Below are 27,383 nucleotides of genomic sequence, written 5' to 3' on the forward strand. Positions count from 1 at the left end.
TTTTTTCTTTTATTCAAGATTTCTTATACAAAATTATGAATATGGTAACGTTTTATATAATTGCACATGTATGACCTATATCTGATTGCTTACTGCCTCAGGGAAAGGAGAGGAAGGGAAGGAGGGATAAAATTTGAAACTCAAAACTTTAAATAAAAATGTTTATTACTAAAATATTCATTTAATCAAAATGTGAATTCATCCCAAATCTAACACACAAACGCACAACTATTAACAAGAAAGTATGATACAGGATTTGATTTTTAAGTCAGAAGACCTGGGCTGGAATCCTAGCTCTGTTTTTAATATGTGTGGGATCATGTACAACCTTCTCAACTTCTCTGGGCCTTAGATTTCTCATCTGCAAATAGAGGGGATGGAATTATTTGACATCTATGGTGCCTCTAATCTCAAAATCTGATGAGAGCCTTATGATGTAGGGCTATTTAAGCTATCTCTATGTTGAAAGCACCAATTTTTATCAAAGATCATTTATGGTATTATAAAGACATATTTAAGGGACTGTGTCCAATAGAAAAGAACTATAATAGGCTCTTCATCCTCAATAATTCCATTAATTTTTCTCCAGGAGGTGTTTATATTTCATTCAATCACCAGATGTTTGGGGTAAATACCCAGTTAGTTTATTTGGAATTTCTGTGCCTCATTATGGTTCTCTTTTTGTATTTCATTCTGAAAAAATTGAAATAATAATTTTCCCTACTCCAACATAGGGACTTTGTAACTGCTTTTGAATCAATCATTTGAAGGTGGGAAAGTTTGGATCCTTCTCATGAAATACAGGCTAGAGCATCAAGATATGAAACTAAATACGAGTTTGGATGGTGGGATACCCTTAAGATATATCCAGTCAAACTGCCTTTAAAATTATAAATCCCTTCATTTTATCACAGAAATTTAGCTGTCCTCTCTGCCCCCCATCAACCAAAAGTTGTCATTTGCAACAGTGGTTCCCACATTTTAGGCATGTTTGATGGGAAAGTTGAGAGTTATGATCAAAAATAAGTTTCACAAGGAATAGTGGCAAGTACATGAGCAAATACATTTTGGGAGAAGGTCAGAATCAGAGTGAAATTTTCATTTAAAATGACAGAAATATGATTCTGTCGGTTTAAAACAACTCACAAGTATGTAAATGTGATGAAATGCTCTCCTTAATATATCAAGTTTCTATTCTAGTATCAGTCTTTGTAGTTTAAATGAGATGTGTTAGATGAAAAATGATTGAAAGAAATAGGCAATTTGTGGAAAAGGCCAAAAGAAATGAGGTTATTGGAAAAAGAGAATAGCCCCATGGATGAATTAATCGACATCTTCAAGTACTTGAAAGGCCACATGGTGTGTAGTAGATTAAGTGCTGCACCTGGAATCAGGAAAACTTGGGTTCAAATTTTACATCTGACATTTACTATCTGTGTGAACCATGAGTAAGTCATTTAACCTGTTTGGTTCTCAGTTTACTCATCTGTGAAAGGGGGATAAAAATACCTTTACTTAGGGGAAAAAAAAACCTGGTTCATATAGCTGTGGTGAAAATCCAATGAAACAATGTATATAAAGCACCCTAAATTTCAAAGTACTATATATTAATAAGAATGGCCAATTTTTTATAAAGTGATATTAGCTAAGTAATATTGGGTATTTGACTTCTTCACAGATGGTTATGTAAAATGGGTTTAAAGAACAATTTAGGGATTTACATTAGACATTAGGAAGACTCTTTTGGCTATAGCATTATTACAAGAATCTAAAACCTTTCTCTTTAAAGATTTTTGACAATGGAAAATTTTTTTCTATAATGTTTTCAATTCAGTACTAGTTAATAATAACAATAACAATGAGGTGGCCTTTTAAAGTCTCTTTTATCCATTCAATGGTTTGAGATATAGCAGAAGAAAACCTGGAGTTGGATTAAAAATGACTGACTTTGAAGTACTAACTCTGACACACACTAGGCTTTGTAAAAAAGTCCTTTTTCCCTTCTGAACCTCAGTCTTTCATCTGCAAAGAGTGGATAAAAATGTTTGTCCCACCTACCTCCCAGGGTTGTTGTGAGGATTAAATGAATGCTTTATAAACCCTAAAGTGCCATACAAATGTAAGACAGGATGCAGATGTGGATGCTATGAATGACCAGCATTTCTAAATGAACTTCTCCCCATTGTCACCATTTTCCCATAGGTGAAACAAACTGCCGTGTGCACAAAATGGTTCGTGCAAAACAAATCACTCAGAAGCTTCTAACATAATGGATTACCACAAACAACCTTGTCTAAAAAAATACTGCATTCCATGCATATGCAAAAGATTAACTATATATTCTTTCAGGCTCTGCATCACAACATTTGCTTTGACGAAACAGTTTGAAAGAAACATTGAGGTATCATGGTAAGTTTGCATCTTTTAGAAAACTTGACAGAAGTAACATGCCTTTTTTATTTAGTCTGGAGAGTATAGCCTCTACATATGGTTTTCAATATGGCACCCATACCCTAGTTTCTCTTTTGGGGATATCTCCATCTGGGGTCTTTCCCAATGTGAGGAGACTGGCCATGGTTCTCAACTACACAGCTACTACCCAATACTTTCCCCCACCTCAGGATCCTAGGGTATATGTGTGTGTGTGTACATGTGTGTGTAGGTATTTAAATGTGGAGTGAAAGAGATGTACTCCTACTATTTACCACTATAGCACTTGAATCCCAACTAGTATGTTTCCCATTTATACAAAATCAGTCACTTACTCAAACATAAAGCATTTACTTAGCAATAAGGCAGAATCCAGAATAATCATAATATTTACTCAATAACAGTTAAAAGCAGGAACAATTATAACATTTACTGAATAGAGAGTAAAAACAAGAATAACCATCACTTTTACTAAATAGTTAGCAAAGTCAGGAATAATCAATAATTGCCTTTAAACCTGGGTTATATTTTCCCACCAATGTATACAGATAAAAGGTAGATACATTTATGGAAATCTTCCAGGGAAAAAGATGAGTGCGGTAACCCATATTCCTGGGAACAATTCACAACTCTGGACTGCATGCTTTAACATTCTTTGTCCCTTAGGGCTAGGGTTAGGGTTAGCGTTAGGGTTAGCATTAGGGTTAGGGTTAGCATTGGGATTGGGGTTAGGGTTAGGGTTAGGGATTAGCATTAGGTTTAGGGTTGGGGTTAGTGTTAGGGATAACATTAGGGTTAGGGTTAGTGTTAGGGATAGTGTTAGGGTTAGGGTTAGGGTTAGGGATAGTGTTAGGGTTAGGGTTCTCTGCTAACTGATCCTCTTCTGGTTCTCACCACTCTCCAGGCAAAGGTACCCCACTCTACTCCCAAGGAGATGAAGCAATTATCAGTTCATTTAGCTCACAAGGCATTGAGAAAGAGTTACACTTTTTTAAAAAATTAAACCAAAATATATCAGCATTTTACCATTGTTCAGTGATGTGCAGTTCTTTGAAGCCTAAGCACTACATGGTTCCTTCAGGTTGGTGCTTTGGGCAATACAGACCAGCCCTGACCATCCAGCTCTTCACTCAACAGGATTCTGCTTTCTTCAGTTTGGCTTCTAGCAAAGCTAAACTTCTTATGCAATAATCCCAGCTCTCAGCAAAACAAAGTATGTCTTTCTCTTCTTTTTTCCCCTCTCAAGCCAAAGAGAACAGTGGAGGGCAACCAGATACCCCCTCAAAGATTTCCCCCTTTCTCAGGCTTTATACAGATGGCATCAGAGAGCAATATGTTCATGGAGCTCCACACAACAGCAGGATTTGGCTCTCCTCTGGTCAACACAGCAGCTGGAACTGACCCAGCCTTAATCCAGCAAAATCAGCAAAGCAATGCCTCTCTTTAAACCAGAAACACTGCTGAAGAGTTAGTTATCTCAGCAAGAAGCAGCTCCTCTTATTGCTTCCATGTCTTCTAGTCTTGGTTTCTTATTTCTCCTATCTCCTACTTCTTCTGTCTGTTTTTTCCTATGGTCTCTTCTCACTCTGTATCTCCTTCTCTGGCTTATATTATCTTCCCATGCCTCAAATCAGAGCCTCCTTTTTTTCAGTGACTCATCTTTACCTTAGAAAAAGTAAAGAAATCCATCTTTCTGTCAGGTGTGAACTCAACAGTCCCTTCACAGTCTTCCTATGATCCTCAAACAGTTATTTTTTGTTGTTGTTGCGAGGCAATGAGGGTTAAGTGACTTGCCCAGGGTCACACAGTTAATAAGTGTCAAGTGTCTGAGGCCAGATTTCAAGTCAAGTCCTTCTGAATACAGGGCCGGTGCTTTATCCACTGTGCCACCTAGCTGTCCCACTCAAACAGTTATTTGCTTTACAATTTCTCAATTCTAGGCTTTAGAACTCTAAAACAATGACATGCAAATGAGCTGATGTGCTGTATTGCCATCACTACCTCAATCCTAGCTCTGTCTCCAAACATCTTCCTGGTATATTCATCTGGGGGACACTTAACTATCTGATCTTCAGATCAGTGGGGGCTCTCCTCAACATTTTATATGAGTGGTTATATTTCTTATCAATCTGGTTTTTATCATTTTTTTCTTACACAAATCTTTTTCTGCTCTTTCAGCAACCAAATGTCTACATATGTAAAGGACAATACCTCTTCATTTATGTTTGTGGAATGTTATGTGTGATAAACCAAATATTCTGCCTACCAGCTTGAGTGAGGTTTTAGGCTTTTTAAAAAAATTTCCAAGTGTTAAAAATGAGATCTTGATAATCCTGAAAGAAATAACTTATCCAATAGATTTTATATTTTGAGGTGAAAGGAACCTTTGAAATCACCTATAGTCATTTTACAAATGAGAAAATGAATCTGGAGAACTTAAGTGACTCCCCCTCTGTAGAGTAGAAGATCTGTGATTCAAAGCCATTTCCTCTGACCTCAAATTCAGGGTTCTTTCCTCTATTCCACGTTGCTTCTATGTATCTATTTGGTTATTTTCCATTTTCTCTCTGGAATACCAGATTATCCAACACTAAGAATACTGAAAGACAAAGAGACTTCCCTGATCAGAAAGTGAAAACATTTTCTCTAGAAGAGAAAGACCTTAGAAAATATCTTCTGTCAAATTGAAGGGTCTAATTCATTCTTTCTGGTAAAGAGATGAATGATAAACATAGCAGGATGCAAGTACCACAAGACTACAGATTTATAGTTTGGAAGAAACCTTAGTAGCCCATCTCTCTCATTTTACACATGAGGAAACTGAAGCCCAAGAGATCATGTGATTTGTACATGGTCACCCAGGCAGTAAACGGCAAGGATGGGATTTGAACTCTGGGTCTCTGATCCCAAAGCTAACAATCTTTCCCACGTTTGAACACATGGCTTCTGACATTAATTTCCTCCATTCTTCCAACCCAAACTGAATTTTCAAAAACAGAATTTTAGAGGCTGAGAGAAGGGACCTGCCTCAGCCATTATCTAATCCAACTCCAACTCTCCTCTTTAGTGATGAGAAAATGGAAGTCAAAAGAGACAAAGTGAGATTAAAATCATTGGTGGAAAATGTGGGACTAGAGCTAAATGTCTTTTCTTCCTCTTGGCATTCTTTGCCATTTGAAGATGCACATTTAAGTACAACACTCTAAACAGGCTTTGAAGAAAACAGACTTACTGTGCTGTGGATTAACTCCAGTGGCTCTATCATATACATAAAAGTGTTGTCTTCAAACATGCCACTATAATGCAAGAAAAAAAAAAAACAGGAAAGGTTCGACAAATACTAGCACGGAGGAACAATGAGAATTCTTCAGCAAAATCAATCCCAAAGTATCCATTTCTGCCAGATAAACTGACATACCACTGGGAAGTGAAATCTGTGCAGAATACCTACAGAAGTTATTGTACATTATGGTATCTCAAATTCAATCAATACATAACTACTAAGACCCTACAATGTGCCCAATACTCTGCTAAACAAGATAGGGATCCCAAGATGCCTATCTCCAGAAGCTTAAAAGAAGTTAAGGTATAATTATGTTTTCTTTAATTGAAAGGATTAGAGGGTCATTCATGTTTAACAATCAGCACTTTATACATTGGGGTGATGTACTCTAGGTTAATTTCTTATATAAGTGCAATATAAATGACAATCAGGAAATTTAGCTGGTTCTTTAGAGGTGGGAATACTTTTACCTCTAAAGAATAAACACCTAAAAACCAAGTGGAAACATCTTTATTATCATGGTCCTGAGTTTCCATTCAACAATCAAAGCCTAGATTGGGAAGCACATTTAACTTCAGCCCACCCAGGAGTCCTTCCTAAGACTGAAAAGGGACTTTTCTATCCTGATAACCCTTAAAGTTACACTATTTGGAAAATGCTGACTAACTCCCCTTCTAAAATGATGTCAATGTCAAAGGAAGATTTGTGCTTACTGCAGTCCATTGCATGTTGACAATGCAGCTCTGGAGTCCTTGATACCTCTGATATTTCCATGGTAGTAGCAATGTTCTCCACCCTAGGAAAAACAGAATATTGCGGTTCTCAATTAGACTTCATAAATCAGGCTTCAATATTCACACAGTTGTTTGTACTGGATGAAAAATAGATCAGCTATCCCAGAGCCTCCTAATGGAAAAGGAAAAGTGTAGGCATGGACATAAGCAGTCAAAAACACAGATATATCTCGCCAATACTGTGTGTACAGTGACACTTTATTTGCCTTCTAAATACACCACCACAGGCAAACTCTAAATAAAACAGAATTTTGTGTTAAGGATTAACTCTAGTGTTTCTATCACATACTTAAAAGTTATGTGATATCAGGAGAGATGCCCCATGTTATTAAAGGCTTCCCTCTTTAAGAGCCAAACCTTCTTAATTTTAGTGTTTTTCATTTTATCAATCTAGAAAAAAATAACAAAATTCATCCAGAAAAACAAAAGCTCAAGGACATCAAGTGAATCAGTGAAAAAAACTGTGAAAGTGGTCTAGCCATACTAGATCTCAAACTGTATTATAAAGTGGTAATTATCAAAACAATCTGGTACTGGCTAAGAAAGAGTGGTGGATCAGTGGAATAGAAGAGATACAAATTACACTATAGTAAATGACTACAGGAATCTAGTATAATCCAAAGATTCAAGCTTTTAGAACCAAAATCATTATTTGAGAAAAACATCTGGGAAACTGTAAAGCATTATGGCAGAAACTAGGTATTAACCAACATCTCACACTGTATAGTAAAATAAGGTCAAAATGGGTACAATGATTTGCATATAAAAGGTAATACCATAAACAAATCAAAAGAGCATGGAAGAGTTTATCTGTCAGATTTCTGGACAGGGGAAGACTTTAGAACCAAAGAAGATATAGAGAGCATTACAAAATGTAAAATAAATAAATTTTGATTATGTAAAATTAAAAAGCTTTTGCACAAACAAAACCAATGCAACTAAAATTATAACAAAAGCATAACACTGGGAAAGATTTTTTGCAACAAGTATCTGATAAAGGCCACATTTCTCAAATATATAGAACTGAATCAAATTTATAACAATACAAATCATTCCACAATTGACAAAGGATTAATTGGATCAAAGGATGTGAACAGGCAGTTTTTAGACAAAGAAATTGAAGCTCTCTATAGTTATATGAAAAAATGCTCTAAATCACTATTTATCAGATAAATGCAAATTGAAACAACTCTGAGATAGCACCTCACATCTTTCAGAGTGGCTAATATGACAATAAAGGAAAATGTTGGATGTTGGAGGGAATATGGGAAAACTGGGACATTAGAGTTAGAACTATGGCCAAAGGGCTATAAAATTATGCATATCCTTTAATCTAACAATACCACTGCTAGGTTTATATCCCAAAGACATCCCAAAAAAGAGAAAAACATATATTTGTACAAAATAGATATAGCAGCTCTTTTTTGTATTGGCTAAGAATTGGAAATCAAAGGGATGCCCATCAATTGGGGAATGGCTAGCTAAACAAGCTGTGATTTATGATGGTAATGGAATATTATTGTGCTATAAGAAATGACAAGCAGGATAATTTCAGAAAGGCTTAGAAAGACTTATATGAACTAACATATAATGGAGTCAGCAGAACAAGGAGAACATTGTGCACAGTGACAACAATATTATTTGATGAAAAATTATGAATGACTTAACTATTTTCAGCAATAAAAGGATCTAAGACAATCCCAAAGTATTAATGATGAAGCATACTATCCACCTCTAAAGAAAGAACTGATATTTATAGAACAGACTGAAACATGCTATTTTTCACTTTCATTATTTTAATTAAAATTTTCTTATACAAAATGACTAATATGGAAATGTTTTAAATAACTGCACATGTATAACCTATATCTGATTGCTTACTGCTTCAGGGGAGGGAGAGGGGATGGGAGGGAGGGAAGGATAGAATTTGGAACTCAAAACTTTAAATTAAAATGTTTATTAAAATAAAAAATTAATGTTTTTCTCAAAATGTTTATACATCACATACTCCCATACCTTTTTTCAAATCATCAGTCAAAACAAATACACCTACTGGACATATCCAAAAAATATACTCTTCAATTTGCACTCTGAGTCTCATCAGTTCTCTATCTGGTGGTGGGTAGAATTTCTTCATAAGTCCTTAGAGACTGTGTTGGTTATTCCATAGAACAGGGTTACTAAGTCTTTCAAAGTTATCTGTCTTCACAATATTATTTATGTATAAATTGTTCTTCTGGTTTGGCTTGTGGATTTACATTCTGCATCAGTTCAAACAAGTCTTCTCAGATTTTTCTGAAACCACCCCCTTCACCATTTCTGACAATACAATGGTATTACAATACATTCATATACCAGAATTTGTTCAGCCATTCCCTAATTGATGGGAATACCCTCAGTTTCCAATTCTTTGTCAACACAAAAGGAACTGACATAAATATTTTTGTACATAATAGGCACTTTGCAGTCCAAAATAACCCTAGTCTTTTTGGCTGCTATATTTCACTGCTGATATATATTTACTCTGTAGTCTACAAAACCTCTCAAATCTTTTTCAGAACAAATGCCATCTACCCATGCCTCCTGCATATACCTAACCTTTCTAGGATAATTCAATAATATAGTAATTAAGGGATTTTCTGGATTTTATTGTGAATGTTCTTTTTCCTACCTTTGAACTGAGTTTAAGCTTTTCCATTTAGGATTAGTAAGAAAATGCTACCCTGCAGTCATCAGAAAAAAACGTTTCTTCCTTTAATCAAAGCATGGGGCAATATGAATGGTATTATTTATTAGCTCTTTTTTTTAATTTAATGGAAGACAGAAATGCCACATATACCAGGAAAAATCCCTTGACCCAATTTAGAGGGATCCTGGGTTTCAAATAAGATTTGGAGGTAGCCAGCAAATCTCTGATGCTTATTATCATCCCCCTGTTTACACTAAATCATACAGTTGCATTAAATACATTAAGCAATCCAGCAGATTCCAACTTGGTACTGGAAAAATTACTGAGCTTTCTGTCTATTTTTATATCTAGTTACAAAAAAGGTAGTACCACAAGAGTGCTTTCTGGCAATTTTTCAGACCTGAGTCTCATTTTTAAAATACCATGAGCAAATGTCTTCTTGCTGTATTTCTTAGATATCAAATAAAGTCTGAGACAGAAAAAGAAATTACTTTAGGTTGCAGGGGAAACAACAATAGATGAGTTGGGTAGAAGCAGAAGATAACCAAATGTTAAAAGTCAAATATTCTTTGTTCTTGGCCTCTTGTACAAGTGAGCGCATGCATACATGTCCTTTGCTATATCTTCTGCAAAGGATGCAAACATACTTCGCACACTATCTTGAGGCACCTATGTCTTCATTAAGAAGGTGCTCACAAAGGACAAGAGGGGATGTGACTAATAAAGCAAGAAGCCCAAACACAATATGACATCTAAAGGCTGTCCACTGAGTGATGCAACATCCAATCAAGAGTGTCTTGTGAAGGCTTTCCAAATAAGTTCAACAGTCATCTGTGACTATGTGCTGTTTTCATGCACATTTTACAAAAGAGAAGACAGGTTAGAAGGGGATCATCTTACCCCAACAAAAGACAAGGTTGGCATTTTCTGAATTTGAATTGTCAGGCAAGGAAGGAAATTCCCCAATTCTCTCACCAGAGTTCTCCCATAAGACCAACACTCAAACAAGAAATTGTGAGCAAAAAAGGTGAACTGTTCACTACACAGAGCTGACCGGAATCAGCATCCCTTCCACACTACCCAAATGAAACAATTCTGCAAAATCATTAACAACCTCCTCATTGAGAAATCCCATAGCTTGTTTCCTCTCCTCATCTTCCTTCACCTCTCTGAAGCAATTAACACTGTTGATTATCCCTCCCCATTAATATCCTATCTTCCCTCAACTTGCATAACCCTGCACTCCCATGGCAGGAACTACTTTTACATTTCTATCTATTCTTAATGGTTCCCTTTCCTTTTTTCTCCTCCCTTTCCTTGAATGAGGTATATCCAACGATTCTATCTTTGGACTTCTTCTGTTCTCTCAATACTCACTTCCTTAATGATCTTACTAGCAACTACAGCTTCCATTATCATCTCTACATAGATGACTTTCAAAGGTAGATTGCCACCCAACTTCTACCTAGAGAGTAAGTCCTTTATTTCCAACTATCTACTAGCTATCTCCACTAACAAGTCCAACCCTGGACTCCTCAACCTTCTCAAATCTTCCTCACCCCCATTATTCATCTATTTCCACTATCCTGCCAATCCTCTGGACACATAATCTTGGAATCATTTTCAATCAATTAATAAAGGCCTCCATGCCCATTGAAAATGAACTATATTGGGGCAGCTAGGTGGCGCAGTGGATAGAGCACCGGCCCTGGATTCAGGAGTACCTGAGTTCAAATCCGACCTCAGACACTTAACACCTACTAGCTGTGTGACCCTGGGCAAGTCACTTAACCCCAATTGCCTCACTAAAAAAAAAAAAAAAATGAACTATATTTTCGGGAAAGTTTAGAACTGAAAGACTGTTGTAAAATGTACATACAGCAAGCTTCAGACCCAAAACAACCTGGGTTAAAGTCTTACCTTGGACCCTAAACAAATCATTTAACTTCTCTGTGACCAGGCAACACTCTCAGACATTTACTAAATTGGCAAGTAGATGTCTCCCTTCATCGATCAAGGGAATTTCCTCACCAACACAAGTCTAATCCAAAGTAATTTTAAAATAAAGTTTCATATTTCATTGTCCAAATCTGATATTTAAAATTTCTGCATCACCATACAGGCCCAAATCTCCCCTAGTAGCTCCTCAGAGTTGGTCTGCACATAGTAGGCACTTAATAAATATTTACTGAATATGGAATAAATATCATTCCAATGATTCAGTCTTATCGATCGACAGACTATGCCTACTTAGTTTTTTAATACTAGATAGCTGACAGCAAAGCAATACTTAAAAAAAAAAAAACAAGGCTTGCTATATTAGGAATATTATCTGCCTGAACTTGAACCTTGCAGAAAATAAGTGAGAAAAAGTGTCTTAGAAGTGAAGAACCTGAGACCCCTCAGCCTCACCATTGAACCTCATTAAATTCAATGAGAAAAAAATGTTCTTGAAGTAGTTTAATTGATAATGTGTTAGGACAGTTTGGCTGTACCAGTGCTATATAAATTCTTAATGTCTCATCTAAAATGTACTATTCGGCTCAAAATAGCTTTGCTAAGAGCCAGTGTCATCTGCCTCCTAGATTTCATATGACATCATTTTTTAACCCTTGGTTTCTTTTATGCCCTGAGAGGTATTCAAAAGAAATACTTGAAATTGAGCTATTTTAAGGAATTAGCAAATAATAACAGGTATTATTAGTTAACATTTATATAACACTTTAAGGTTGATAAATCACTATACATATTATCTCTTTACACAATCACCCTGTGAGGTAGATGCAATTATTATCCCCATCTTACAGATGACGAAACTGAGATAGACAAACAGATGTTAAGTAACTTGCCCAGATTAATACAGCTAGCAAGTGACTGAAGTAGGATTTGAACTCAGGTCTTCCCAACTTCAAGTCTAGCTCTCTTAACCACTGTGAGACCTGGGTACTACAAATATTGATTTGACCCTGTGACTTCAGAATTAAAGAGCTGAAAAAAACATGTACGAGTGTGTATAGGTCAAACTATAAAGACAATGAAAATCTCACCTTCAATAAGCCTTCCTTAACCACTCTTAATCCCAGTGCTTTCTCTCTATTATTTCCTATTTATCCTATATATAACTTGTTTTGTATATTTTTGTTTGCACGTTGTCTCCCTGATAAAACTGTAAGCTCCTTGGGGGCAGGAACATTTGTCTGTTTCCCTAATGCTTAGCACAGTGTCTGGCACACAGTAAGTATAATAAATACTGATTGACTAATTGATTAATGAATCAATTGAACTGAATAGGTCACAATTAAATGCTTTTCTGATATTTGTAGCAGTTTATTAATTTAGTGTATGGGGAAGTATGCATTTTTCTATAAAAAGTAAGTGACCCAAAGGGGGGAAATTTAATCAAGGGCCACATGCAAGCAAAAAGCAATTTACTTGGTTTTTATATGAAAAAATTCTCCACTCATCCACTTTTTAAATTAATAAGTAGGAACATAAAACATTAAGTTATAAAAAGGAGACTATGCTTTAGATCGATATTATAGTCAGTTAAGGGGCAATGAAAAAAAGACAAAGGCAAAGAGTGAGAAAGATAAGAAAAAGATTTAAGATCTGCTGCGAAAGGAAATCAGAAGACAAAGTACAGGGATATGTCAATGAGGGAATATGCCAATCTAGACCCTGCTCAATTTATCTCCACCTAGATATGCCTTGGGTTCATTGTCTTGGCCCTAATTTGAATTATGTACTCTATTATTATCTGCACTTCATAAATGAAAAAAAATTAGGCCAAGAAAGGTTAAGTAACTTGATTGACCACACAGCTATAATAAGTATCAAAACTGGGATTTGAACTCAACCCATCTAACCTCAAATCTAATACTTTCACATTTCAGTCATGTCTGACTCTTCATGACCCCATGGGGTTTTCTTGGCAGATATTGGAGTCATTTTCCATCTCCTTCTCTAGCTCACTTTTTTTTCAAATAAGGAAACTGAGCAAACAGGGTTAAGTGACTTGCCCAGGGTCACACAGCTAGTAAGTGTCTGAAACCACATCTGAACTCAGGAAGATGAGTCTTCCTGATTCCAGGTCTGGCAGTCTACCTACTGCACCACCTAGCTTTTGCTTACATACCAGCAAACCTGGTCCCCCTCAATGATCTTACAATTGTCACTGTCATTGTTACCAGCTCCCTCTCTATCCACTCCATTGACAAAACATCCCGATGAAAATTCTAGCAATCTCCAGAATCTGCCCCTTCCTTTCTTAAGAGCTTTCTGAGGGAAGTACTGAGAAGAGAATATCTAGAACATCTTGATTTGACTAACAGATCCCCTTCTCAGAAATTAGTGCAATTTAAAGAAGATACCCAGCTTGGGCTCTATAGGACTAGAAGAGAAAGCTTCACCTGTGCCTGGAAGTGGAATATGGCAGACTATTAAAAATCAGCATAGAAGGATGGACACATGGATGAGGAGTCTTCAAACTGAAATAGAGAATGACATGAGGGAGAGCTCAGAGGAAACTATTAAACGCTTTAAATAAACATGACTCAAGCTAATGTATTAACCTGGGATCACCCTATAATTTTCTCAATGTGAATACTTCAGTAAAGCCTAGCTAGCTATGTCCTTGAAATGGCCTCTTCCTCAGCTACTATGGACAGGATAAGCAAAAGGATAAAATGGGAGGGGGAGAACATGTATAGAAAAACCATGATGCCCAAGATTTCAGCCTATAACATTCCTCTCCTTCCATCCCCAGGAGATGACCACCTAATATTAACCAAGGCAAACAACCTCAGAGCCTTTTACCTAAAGGCTCCCTTTAAGGTATACCCTGTTTTGTCACAATTGGCATCTTTTTCTCTTTCCAACATGCACACACTTAAAATAGAAAAGACTCTTAATTTGGTGTCCTTACTTATGAGGGAAGGAATGTCCAACAGACACAATTTTAGAAAACTTCCTGCAGGCCAGATGAATATAAACCAAGGACTATATCCAACCTATAAGGTGCGACGTTCCCTTCTCTGATTGAAAATATTTATGTTTTATACGTTTTTGAGTAAGATGTGTCTCCTGAGGATACTACTTCACTCCTTACAAACTAGTTCCTTAAATAATAATTTTTTTAAAAATCTCATCTAAGATTCTGAATGTTTCCTAAGCATTATACACATCTTGGTAATAATAACTGACATTTATGTAATGCATTAAAGCATTTTAGATACAATATTTCCTTTAACATTCACAATAACTGGATAACAGCATACCAATGCTGGTGAAGCTGTACACTGGCCCAGCCATTCTGGAAAGCAATTTGGAACCACATTTCCCCAAAAGTCACTAAACTGTTCACATTCATACCCTTAGACTCAATGATAACATTATCAGGCTAATACCTAAGACATCAAAGAAAGAAGAAAAGGGATCCATATATACAAAAATATTTATAGCAACTCTTTTTGTTGTAATAAAGAACTAGAAACAAAGAGAGTGCCCATTGATTATGGAATGCCATATGAATGTCATCAAAAGAGAAAGACTCAGGAAAACTTGAGAAAACTTGTATGACATAATGCTGAGAAAAGTAATTACAACCAAGAAAACAATTTTTATATTGTAATTGTAACATTATAAAGTAAGGTAAGTAATTCAGTGGACCTCTGGACCTTGATTCAAAAAGACCTGAGTCCAAATACTGTCTCAAACACTTACTAGGTACGTGACTCTAAGAAAGTCACTTAACCTCTGTCTGTCTCAGTTTCTCCATATGTAAAATGGAGATAATAGTGGCAGCTGCCCCATATGGTTGTTGTGAAGATCAAATGAGATAACATATAAAATAATTTGCAAACCTTGAAGAGCTATATAAATGCTAGCTGTTATTATTTTAGAATTCAAAATTCTTATCAATACAATGAGCAGGCATGACTCCAGAAGGCTGATGATGATAAGTCATGTCTCCTTATGATAGAGAAGTGATGGACTAGAGATGCAGAATAAAGACACAGCCAACGTATGTCTGTTTTGTTTTACTGTATTTCTTTGTTACACAGTAAAGGCATTTTTTACTTTTTGCTTGTAGGGGGAGTTTATAGGGTTTGACAAAGAACGGTGATGTCCAAAAAAGAAAAGAATCATAATGAAACTTTTATAAAATACACAGATGAGAACAGAAAGAAGTTCAGAAAGACACAAATGGGACAGTATTAGAATTACTGTGCTGAATTTGTTATTTTTAAAAAGATATTCAGAATTAAGATTCCTGGCTTTATGAATAATTCTCCTTTTCTGTTCTTCAAATATGGAAATGATCATTTTTGTTCATGTCTGTTAAGATCATAATAAAGAGACAAAGAACAAAAAAATTTAAACTAATGCTATGAGATAGGTATTATTTATTTTCCCCCTTTTACAGAAGAAATCAAGGCTCCTAGAGCGCAGATGAATTCCTGTCTGAGGTGGAATCCGAACCCAGATTCCCATAATACCATGTCCAACACACATCCCCTCTCCTTTGATCTGAGGACCTTATAACCAACCTGTAATGGCAGTGCTCCAATTATTAGCCCCATTTTACATTTGAGAAATCAGAAGCTTAGAAAATCATTCCTTTTTACAGACATCTTTCAACTTTTTATAACTTTGGCACTTGGCTCACAGGCTTCCTCTCCAACCCATATCTTTCAGTCATACTCATGTTGATGACCTTATAACATCCTGGCTATACAATTCCCCAATATCTTCAACAACTTTCCTCTTCACCACATTTAAGCCACACAATAATGAAGTCATACCTGAGACTTCACCACCCCTAAGAACTTCACCACCCCTAAGAACCCTCTAAGACAGCTAGGTGGCACCGTGGATAGATAGAACTCTGGAACTGGAGTTACAAAGACATGAATTCAAATCTGACCTCAAATACTTACAAACTGAGTGAACCTGGACAAATCATTTAACTTTCCTCTGCCTTGATTTCCTCCTCTGAAAAGTGAGGATGGTAACAGTACCCACCCCACAGGGTTGCTGTGAGGATAAAATGAAATATTTGTAAAATGCTTTTCAAACCTAAAAGTTATATACAAGTGGTAGCTATTCTTATGAGTCTGGCTATTATTATCTAAGATCTTTAACTCTAAAATTCCATTCTGTGACAGTCTCCTAACCTTCTACCTCTCTAACTCTCTCATTTACACTAAATCTCTTCTTTACCCTTGTCAGTATCTCTGATCCCTTGGTCCCTTCCTTATTCTCCTAGTCTATCTCCCTTCTTGTAACTTCATCTGTCTCCATTCTCAGTCTGGACTCTATGGTCTGTCACTTTAATTATTCTCTAGCCATCAATTTAGAATCCTTCACTCCTTTAACCTTTCACTGTTCCCAACCTGGTATTCTTCATCCCTGGGTAACCTCTACTGCCTAATTTCTTCATTCCTACAACTAGGCTTTTAGGAATCACTGGAAAAACACAAAGTCAAGCTAATTTCACCCACTACAAATTTATGGTGTATTAACTCAGCTGGTAACTCACCACTTTATACCTATCAACTACATCTCATTCTCTGATTAAATAATGTTTGTTGAGTTGTAATTTTATTGAATACTATAAAATATCTTACATATCTAACATAATGTTTAAGATTCATAGTCTCTCACTATTTCTCTCTGAGTAGGCTGAGAGGAGAAGAGAGAACTGATGACTGTATTTTAACCAAAATAGTAATAACTGAATATTTTTAGATTACTGAATCTGAAAAATAAAAATCAAGAGAGTCTTCAACAATAACCTCTTGTTATCTTATTTATACTCTCTTTACAATATAAGTTATATGCCTTTATCAAGATGTAATGATAGATTCTCCCACAGATATCAGTCACCATCAGTATTTACTGGGCACTTAACTATGTGCTATGAAAGACATAGCCCCTGCCTTTAAGAACCTTACAGGGTAGTTGGAGAGATGACTAATCTCCCCAATACAAAACTGTAAATAACTCAATATATGTCTGCCACAAATGAAGTAGGAAGTCAAAGATGAGAAAAATCACTGGGAGTAGTTGGGGATGGTTTTATGGGCTCTAAAGGATACACAAGACTTGGTAGAGTAGAGAGCTTTATAGGTGGGAAGAGTAAACACAAGAAAGTCATAGAAGTACATGATTTACCTAGTGAATTGCCTTGTACCTATTGAATAAATTCTATTGGAGGAGAGGTAGTCTACCTATCAAAACTTACAGTGCCAGATACACAGTAGGCTCTAGAATCAAACAAAATAATGTATCAAACAAACAAAAAAATGCTTTCCCATTTTAACAGCAGTGAGCTATATCAATGTAAGGCCATTCTTGCTGACATGGATATTTTAATAAAAGCATCAATCAGGGGGCAGCTAGGTGGCACAGTGGATAGAGCATCAGCCCTGGATTCAAGAGGACCTGAGTTCAAATCCAACCTCAGACACTTGGCACTTACTAGCTGTGTGACCCTGGGCAAGTCACTTAACCCTCACTGCCCTACAAAGCAAGCAAGCAAGCAAGCAAGAAAGAAAGAAAGAAAGAAAGAAAGAAAGAAAGAAAGAAAGAAAGAAAGAAAGAACACACCAATCATAGTAAACTACAAAATTCCCGTTTAGCCACAATCACCTATTGTTTCACCACTCCCACTATCACTCCTAATCCTGCGTTCATCAGAATTTCTGATCTCGTTACCCTTCCCTATTCTCCAAGTCTAGCACCCCTTACCCAAAATTAATTGATTTTTTTAAAAAGTAAAGTCAGAGTAAAGGGAGCCTCTATGTTCAGTCATGAGTACAGAAGTAAGCCAGTAATCATAAAACTTGGTTCCTCCAAAATGTATCCTTTGCTTCCCTATCATGGTATGGAGATGAGCTGGTATTCTCAAAGATTATGCCAATTGAGCACCAAGTCCTCAGAGGTCACACAATCCTGGGAAGCCTCTAAGTACATGCCCTCTACCAGACTGTGTCTTCTTCAGTCCAAGGGCTACCACAAAGTTAAATACAAGTTCATTCATTGAAGTTTGGCCACTAAGTGATTTATTGTTGTTATTTACTAATAATAGTGAAGACAATAATATCTATGGGCTGTTCAACTCAGTTATCATAAGCAAGAAAAACGTAGGCTGTAACAGACGTGATCCTAAAATTGGCTTAGTCAGAATATCCTTTGTTTTAGGATATTTTTGGCTATTTTAGGATATTTAGAACTTGTACTGCTCTTTTATTCACCATCATAGCATTTAGATGCATAGTGTCTTAAAACTGGCATAGCACTAATATGCTACCGCATTTGATCCTCACAAGAACCTCATAAGGTAGGTGCTATTATTATCTCCATTTTACAGATGAGGAAACTGAGGCTGAAAAAAAGTAAGGGACTTGCCCAATATCACATAGATATTGTCTGAGGCAGGATCTGTACTCAGATTTTCCTGATTCAAGTTCATCACTCTCACCCACTCGCTAAACCATCTAATTTCCAAATTGATAGCTACAGCAACCCATGAAACAATTAAAAATAGAAAGCCTTTAATTTTGTATAGAACCCTGCCAGTGACACAGTAACAATGGTGGAGTGGCAGAAAAGGATGCAAAGAGTTCTATGAATCAAAGAATTATTAGACCATAACACTAATTTAACTTCTGCTATTTAATGTACAAGGGTGCAATCCCTCTCCAATGGCCAATGAGTCGATGCGCCATTAGAGGAAATTAACACCATCCATAGAAAAAATGTAATTAATTCAGATTTTTTAAATGCATTAAATGGGATGTTAATTTGTTGGTTCTCCTTGGCAAGATTAATAACAGAATTAGTGGAGTTGGTAGTAAGAAGCATCATTTCATGAGCTATTAAGTTATTGCATTTTACAGTAGCCACAATGAGCAGAAATAAAATGCTTATGAAGATGTCAGTAGCTGACACAGCAACATCTGTTGCAGATGGTAAAACTGCCACATACTTCTCCAAATTTCTCAAGATCCTCCAAATACAAGTGACATATACTTTGATACTGATGACTTTGATACAAAGATAGGCACAGGGGACAATGAAAAGAACTAGGTTGGAAAATAGGGCTTGGGCTCAAAAAATGAAATAAACCAACTTGTGAAATATGCCAATGAGACTAAGAAGTCACAAAGTATGCCACAAATTAGTCCAAAGAGCCTCAAATTCTCCTAGTTAGTCACTGACTCTGGGAAATAGATCAAGTATTTCTTAAGTGTTTACTATTGCCAGTCACTGTGCGAAGTGCTGAGAATACAAATACAAACTAAAAGAAAGATCATTCTTACCCTTAGAGTGCTCACATTCTAATGGAGGAAGACAATGCAGACAAGGGAACTAGAAGAGCGAGTGGGAGAGATGTAGGGCAGAGTCATGAGCTAAGCCAAGTTTAAAGTAAACACAGTATAGGAATTTCCTCAAATGGAGATTCCAGAATTTATCATGCAGAGAGGTAAGTTGGGTGGAGACATTGGAGCATGAGGACACTGGGGCAGTGGTGGAGGAGGAGTGCATTGGGTGACTATAGGGGAAAAACAATGGCAGATGACACTGGACCATTTAAAAAGGCATGTTCTCTGTGGATGAGAGGACCAAATCATTTCAACGAAATTTCATGAGAGGTCTTAGGACAGCCATATGTCCTGATAGTAGGAAGCACAGCACCAGTAATACTGTTCCAGAGTCCAGTTCTTATACTCTACATGACCATTAAGCCTTTAAGGACTGTTGCCATGAAAAAGCAATATAACTCTTTCCCTAGGGAATTCTTTTTTTTTTTTTTTTTTGGTGAGGCAATTGGGGTTAAGTGACTTGCCCAAGGTCACACAGCTAGTAAGTGTTAAGTGTCTGAGGCTGGATTTGAACTCAGGTCCTCTTGAATCCAGGGCCGGTGCTCTATCCATTGTACCACCTAGCTGCCCCTCCCTAGGGAATGTCTAGAAATGTGACATGAACTGAAGACACTGATCAAAGTGAGAGGTACAGCACAAGATAGCACTGTATTCAAAGAACAGGAGCATTTCTGTGACAAAATACAGCACTACTCACTCCCACCCTGGGACAGAGAAGAGCCAGCAGGAGAACAGATTCTTAGAGTTGGAAGGGACCTTAAAGACCATGTAGTCTAACCTATCTCTGAACAAGAATCCCTTCAGCATCCTCCAAATCCTTGTGAACCATTCTGCCTACTAGTAAAACAAGGAGACAGAAACTAACCCAAGGCCTTCAACTGTTTCATTAATAATGTCCTATGTAAAGCCTGAATGGAAGGGGAATTCTCTGACCATTTCATATGTGGTAAAACTCCTCCAGGTATTCCTGTTGGAGGTTGGCATTGTATTAATTGCATCGAATCTTGCAAAATTATAGGGGCTACTCGTTGAAATCCATGCTCAGTGGAAAAATAAATTTGATTAAAGGTGCATATTGTAGAAATTCGAAGGCCCAGGAGAACTGCTTCAAGACCTAGTTTCAGGTCCTGTCTTGCACAGCTACTGGCTGTGTGACCCTGGGTAAGTTATATAACCTTCTCAGTACCCTAGGCAACTCTCTGTGACTAGGAATTGTAGAACCACTTGTATTTGTGGTAAGAGTTTGCTCCCTGAGAGTTCTCAGCACTGATGAAATCATATGTCTGGTCTGAAAAAAAAAAGTACCAATGCACAAAAATATAGAGATTTGTAAAATGACTGCCTAACCACATAAGAAGTTCTTGAACCTCATATAATGTTATGTATCCATATTGTGGCTTCTTAGGGAAGAATCTTCCATACACACTTAGTGATACTCTGATTTGATTACTTGCTTTGTGGCCCTCTCAGATCTCTGTATCAAGTAAAGATTGACTGAAACTCTTTGAAATCATTTAAAACCAACTCTGTTGAAATTTTCCAAAGCATAGCATGGTGTCTAGTGCATAGCAGGCACTTAATGTTTGTTGAAATGAACTGAATTTGTAAAAACTAGGCAAACATCTGAGGGTGAGTTGGGCCCCTCCTGAAAGGGAGTAAAGATTGGCAGTAGGCGTGCTAGTAAAAACTAGACTAATTCCCGGATCTTCCTTCCTTTAAAATACAGATTAATCATTTTGTTTGAAGGGAATTCCCAAATCATCAGATACACATCCTCAATGTAAATTATATTATGAAAACACATTTCAAAAGCAAATACAAAATAATTTTAGATTATCAATATCTCTGAATCTATTCTGTGTGAATAATCAAGAAGTGAGCTAAGCATGATGGACCTGTAGTGCCTGCTGTAGGGGGTAGGGAGAGGAGTGCTGAGGATGGTGGATCACTTGAATTCAGAAGTTCTGCAGAATTCAGAGTTTCAGCAGGATTAAGGCCAAATGGGTGACTCCAATGTCTGGAACCAATGTGGAGAGGTTCTAGGAGCCAGAGGGTCACTAGGTTGCCTAAGGAGAGGCAAACCTCTGCTTTCTGGAAAAGCAAAGGTTAAAGTTTCCATGCCAATCAATACTGTCAATGGGCACTGTACTTCTAATCGGGGAGAGAGGGGGAAGCCCAGTCTAAAAAATTGAATCTACATTTCAAATATTTGACAACTTTGAAGGAAATATACATATAAAGTAAAAAGGACTGTTTAACTTCATCATAATTTCATGGTAGCACACATCTAGTATAGTGCCACTCCAGTGATTTGTTAAAATTTGTTAAAATAACATTTTAGGCAATATTGGTTTATTTCTTTTAATCACTATTAAAGAATGCTGAGAGAGGGGGAAAGGGAGAGGGAGAAGGGGAGTGGGGGAGAGGGGGAGGGGAAGAGGAGGAGAGAGTGAAAGAGAATATCCCAATCATATAAGCAGTAAAGAAGATAATCTATATGGGTTGTTTAGCTCCGTTGTCATAAGCTGGAACAAAGCAGTGAACGAAAAACTTGGGTTGTAACAGACAGGCTACTAAAGATGGCTTATAGCCACAATCAGAAAATCCTTTGTTGACTCATTGAGAGTAGCCCACCTTCTGAAATCTTCCTGATGCTCAATTCTCCCTTTTGTGGACTCAGATGACCTCTAGAGGCCAATTAGCTCCTGTGTTTCCAAATCAATTGACTCAGAAATTCTCCTCTACGAAGTTTGGATCCAGTTACTGCCGCATACCAAGGTGGCTGGACCATTTGCTGAGTCTATAAAGTTTCTGTACAATTCTTTCTACTCAAGACTCATGATTCAGCAACCGCAGTGCTCACAGTGGAGGGAGGCTCTGGTTTGTATAAGTGCCAAGAAGGACTGTTATCTTGCCCAGTTTAGCATTTCGGCTCACGTTCTAAAGTGTTCACTTTTAAGGAGGCTAAACAAAACCCAAGAGTCCCGAGGCAACTTCTTGTTTACCTTCCAATGGGACGAAGAAACAAATTACAATGCAACACATGGGTTTCTGTTACTTAGACACTAGGATTCCAACCACCCATGGCCAATTTTCATTTAGCTATGAAGTAAAAGATCAACATTGAACATTAAGGTGTTACCTGAAAAGCGGAAGGTAGTTCCTTGGGCATTATTTAGAACACACAAATTGATGGAATCTCAGCTCAGTGAGTGTAGGCAATTCACAATGTGGAAAATTCCTCTGTTGATGCAGGTTATAAAATGTAAAAATTTATATCCTTACCCATGATCATGCAATTAGAATACATCAAAGGCAAGACCTGAACCTGGTCTTCCCAACTCCAAGGCTGGTCCTCTGTTCACTCGACCACACTGATTCTCTTATTTGAGATACTAATTACAAGAATCAAACATATAATTTCCTATGCAACCCCATACAATAAAGAATCACCTAGTGCCATTACAATTAGATTGGCATTAGTTAGCAATCTGGAAAAAACTCAAATTTCTGATAAGTCACACTTCCTTCCCTGCTGAGCTGTATGTAATAAGAGAAAGCATAGAATAGTGGGAAGAACACAAGATTTGGAAGATGAATTCTGGCTATCATGTGCTAATGATAAGCCTGAGGAAAATCACATGTTTTTTAAGCCTCAGTTTCTCCATCAATAAAATCAGAATAACATTCTCAGTAATACTGTAATAAATTTTAAAGTTATGTGCATATATATTATTCATTATATAACATATAAGCACATGCATGACATTTATTCACCTATTATCATTATCAGCTAGTCACCTCACTCAGTACTCTGGAAAGACAATTGCAGAATAAAATAAAATCTTACTAATGAGGACTCAATTTATTCCTAATTTTTCATCATTCAGCCTGATTTGTTTTTTTGTTTGTTTTGGTTTTTATTTGGGGGGGGTGTTTGTTTTGGCAGGGCAATGAGGGTTAAGTGACTTGCCCTGGGTCACACAGCTAGTTAAGTGTCAAGTGTCTGAGGCTGGATTTGAGATCAGGTCCTCCTGAATCCAAGGCTAGTGCTTTATCCACTGAGCCACCTAGCTACCTCCTATTCAACCTGATATGAACTAAAATTTATCTTTAAACTTTAAATTTAAATTAGGGAATTAACACTTCACGGCTTGGTTAATCTACTTGGAACAACGCATACAAGGCATTCTATCTCAAGTCTCTGTGCCTTTGCCCATGCTGTCACTCATGCTTGGAATGCCGTCCATCATCACCTCAGCCTCTAGGAATACCTAGATCCTTTCAAGGTTCTATTTAAGTACTAACTACTCCTACACAAAATCTTTTCTAATCTCCCAGGTCATCAGCAGTCTTCTTTCATCCCTAAAATCGCTTTGTATTTATTTGTATACTAATTACTTTTTGTGAGTGTGGAGCAATAAGGATTAATTGACTTGCCCAGGGTCACACAGCTACTAAGTGTCAAGTGTCTAAGGCTGAATTTGAACTTGGGTCCTCCTGAATCCTGGGCAGGTGCTTCATCCACTGCACCACCTAGCTGCCCCTACTAATGTATTTTAAAAATATATGTTGTATTGGCTTATCTGGATGTGTTCCAATAGATTTCCCTCCAAAGCACCAAAATGACTTTGTTTTGTTTTGGTTTTCTACATATTTGATTTACTTATCTGTCTGTATGATGTTCCCTGAGTTGAATGTAAACTCCTTAAACTCGGGGACTGGTTCATTTCTGTTTTTGTATCCTTAGCACCAGGCACATTTAGTTGCATTGAACACACTATTTTAAGAACTTCTGTACATGACTTGCACAAAAATCGATTTAAGTCATTGCAAATTCTTACCTAATTAATTAGGCTTAAACAAGATTTCTACTTGGAAGTCATTACCAATTAATTTAAGTTACCTGACAAGAAGAAAACCATAGATCTTTAAAAAAAAAACCCACATACTGCAATGCAGTCTTTTCATTGATTCAGACTAGTTTTCTCTGAGTTCCACCGAATTAGTGAGATACTCTGGTTGGAAGAGAGGTCTTAATGAACCTCAGCTGGAAGAAGCCTCAAGGGGAGGACATGGTGTAGCAGTTGAAAGTCTGTGTCACATAAATGACATTGGTGTCATTAGGCTGGTAGTTATCATTTCTCACTTCTTTCTAATCTCTTCTCTTTCTCCTCCCTTCCTTATCCTCTCTTTTCCCACTAGCTTGTTTCTTCTTTTGTTCCCCTCAGTAAGTGGTTTTCAATGGGTGCAGTTTAACCCTGCAGGAAGCACTAATAATGAAATGATCAAGGTCAAATCACAGTTTATTCTCTCACTAGACAAGGAATCTCCTGGATCTTCCCATTCCTGAGAGTCAAATTGTGATTTATATATAAGTGAAGACTCTCCAGCTTTTCATCTAAGTACATTTCCTACTCAAAATCTCTGGTCCTTCCTTTTCTCTCTCCTGGTCATTCCACCTTAACCTTATTGTTGGTTCAGTCTTCACATGACCTTCAGTCCCTCTAACCCTCCTTGTTTTCTAAATCCATCATCCCTATTCTGCCCTCACTCCTTTCCTTTCATAGTTAATGTCCTCCAGTCTTAACTTCGGGACCCCTTTGTCTGTGGGCCGGTTATGAGCCCTGCCAATCCTCACCCCTCAGTCACCACCACCATAGAATCACTGAATCTTAAAGTTGGCTAGGACCTCAAAGACCATGTAGTCTAACGCATTTCTTATTCCCCCCACAAAAAAAAAATCTTCCTAAAACATCATCAGCAAATGGTCATCTTGAAAATCTCTAGTGAGAGGACATTCCCCACCAACCCAAGCAGACCCCTTCTCTTACAAATCTTTAGGAAGATTTTCCATATATCAAGTCAAAAGTCATGCCCCGGGGCAGCTAGGTGGAGCAGTGGATAAAGCACTGGCCCTGGATTCAGGAGTACCTGAGTTCAAATCTGACCTCAGACACTTGACACTTACTAGCTGTGTGACCCTGGGCAAGTCACTTAACCCCCATGGTCCCGCAAAACAAAAACAAAAACAAACAAACAAAAAAGTCATGCCCCCCACCCCAATCGCCACTCACTCCCAACTTTCACCAGCTTCTCCTAATTATAGGCTGTGAGCTCACAGAAACCTAGACTGCACTATAATCCTTCAAATAAGCATTGCTTTCTCCATTCCTACTCCCAGGTGGATGATTGGGCTGGAGGAAACCCTGAAAATTCCAAATTCAAGTGCTCTAATCTCAACTGGATTCTCACTACCGAATGATATTGCTTTAAATTCTCCCTGACTAACTCTCACTGGTCAAAAAGGCTATCCCAAACCTTTTTAGTTCTCCTCAAGCTCCCAAAACCACCCCCACTAACCTTTTTCTAAGCAAATGATCTCATCTCCCACATGACCACAAGATTCAGAATTCTTCCAAAGCTTCTTTATTGGCTCTCCACACCACAAACCCCTCTATATCTTTACCCATCCTTTCTTTTGTTCCACCCCTGGAGGAAGAGACAGCCCACATTTTGCTTTATGTTTGTATTCTTCATCCAAGTGTCTAGATGGTACAGGGAGTCAGGAAGGCCTGAGTTCAAATCTAACTTCATATACTTACTGGTTATGTGGCCCTGGGCAAGTAACTTAACCTCTGCCTGCCAGTTTCCTTAAATGTAAAAAGGGGAAAACAAAGCACGGTGCCTGGTATATAGTAGGTACTTAATTAACTCCTCTTTCTTTCCTTCTTTCCTTCCTACCATCTCCTTCAGGAGCTTGCCCCATTGAACATTACCTTTTTCTCTCATCTCTCTCCAGCTACTTGGTCCTTCCCTGTTGTTTAAAAGAACACTCAGGACAGAGCCAAGATGGCAGAGGAAAGGAAGTGAGCTCTCAAACCCATGACACAATCACTCCAAAAAACATCCAAATAATGCTCCATTCCTAGAGCAGCAAAACCCACCAAAGAATGTGCTGAAATCATCTTCTAACCAAGGATAGCTTGGAAGGTCAGAAGGAGGGAGCTCCTGTGCTGAGACAGGAGTGAAGCCCAACCCCACAGTCACCCTGACACAGATCCAGTCCCAGGAAGGCCTCACCAGAGAAAGAGCGGGTCCCCCCCCCCTCAGCCTCAGCAGAACTTGGGTTTTTCACCCCTGCTGGGAACCAGGAGGAAGGCTTGAATAGCAGTGATCCAGGTGGGGGAGGGGCACAGGCTTGTTGGAGCTGATAATCACAACACACAAGGCTGGTTGATTAGCAAGTTGGTCTGGGGTTATCTATGGACCAGGGAACCGGCTATGCAAGTGAAGAACCTGCTCCTCCTTAAATCATACCACCTAGGACCTTCTGAAGCTTGAAATAGTGCAGCCTGGAAACAGTGCCCCACTTTAAGGAGCTAAAAGTCAAGTAAAAGAAAGGCAAGATGAGCAAACAGAGAAAGGTGAGGACCATAGAAAGTTTCTTTCGTGACAAGGAAGATCAAGGTACACCCTTAGAGGAAGATGTCAACATCAGGGCCCCTGTATCTAAAGCTTGCAAGAAAAATACAAATTGGTCTCAGGCCATAGAGGCACTCAAAAAAGGACTTTGAAGATAAAGTTAGAGAGGTAGAGGAAAAAATGGAAAGAGAAAAGAGGGTGATGAAGGAAAGATATGAGAAAAAAGTCCAGATTTAATCTGGGCAGTAAATGAGCCTAAGGCTCAAGGAAAGAGCAACATACACACTCAATTGGGTGGAGTAATCTCTCTAACCCTGCAGGAAAATATGAGGGGGAAGGGAATAAAGGGAGAGCAGCAAAAGAAGGGAGGGCAG

The 27,383-nt window shown here is 37.7% G+C and overlaps 1 protein-coding gene across 3 annotated transcripts in view; it reads right to left on the reverse strand.

Annotated features, from left to right (window-relative positions):
* ADAM23 (ADAM metallopeptidase domain 23) overlaps nucleotides 1–27,383 on the reverse strand; it is a 242,989-nt gene that overhangs the window by 108,765 nt on the left and 106,841 nt on the right. For all 3 annotated transcript variants that reach the window (XM_043991921.1, XM_043991922.1, XM_043991920.1), the window contains exons 5-6: nucleotides 6,427–6,509; nucleotides 5,663–5,726 (exon numbers count right to left, since the gene is read on the reverse strand). In XM_043991921.1, coding sequence (XP_043847856.1) covers nucleotides 5,663–5,726; nucleotides 6,427–6,509 — 147 coding nt within the window. The remainder of the gene's footprint in view (nucleotides 1–5,662; nucleotides 5,727–6,426; nucleotides 6,510–27,383) is intronic.

The sequence above is a fragment of the Dromiciops gliroides genome, chromosome 3, assembly GCF_019393635.1.
Source record: "Dromiciops gliroides isolate mDroGli1 chromosome 3, mDroGli1.pri, whole genome shotgun sequence".
In the NCBI taxonomy this organism is placed as follows: domain Eukaryota; kingdom Metazoa; phylum Chordata; class Mammalia; order Microbiotheria; family Microbiotheriidae; genus Dromiciops; species Dromiciops gliroides.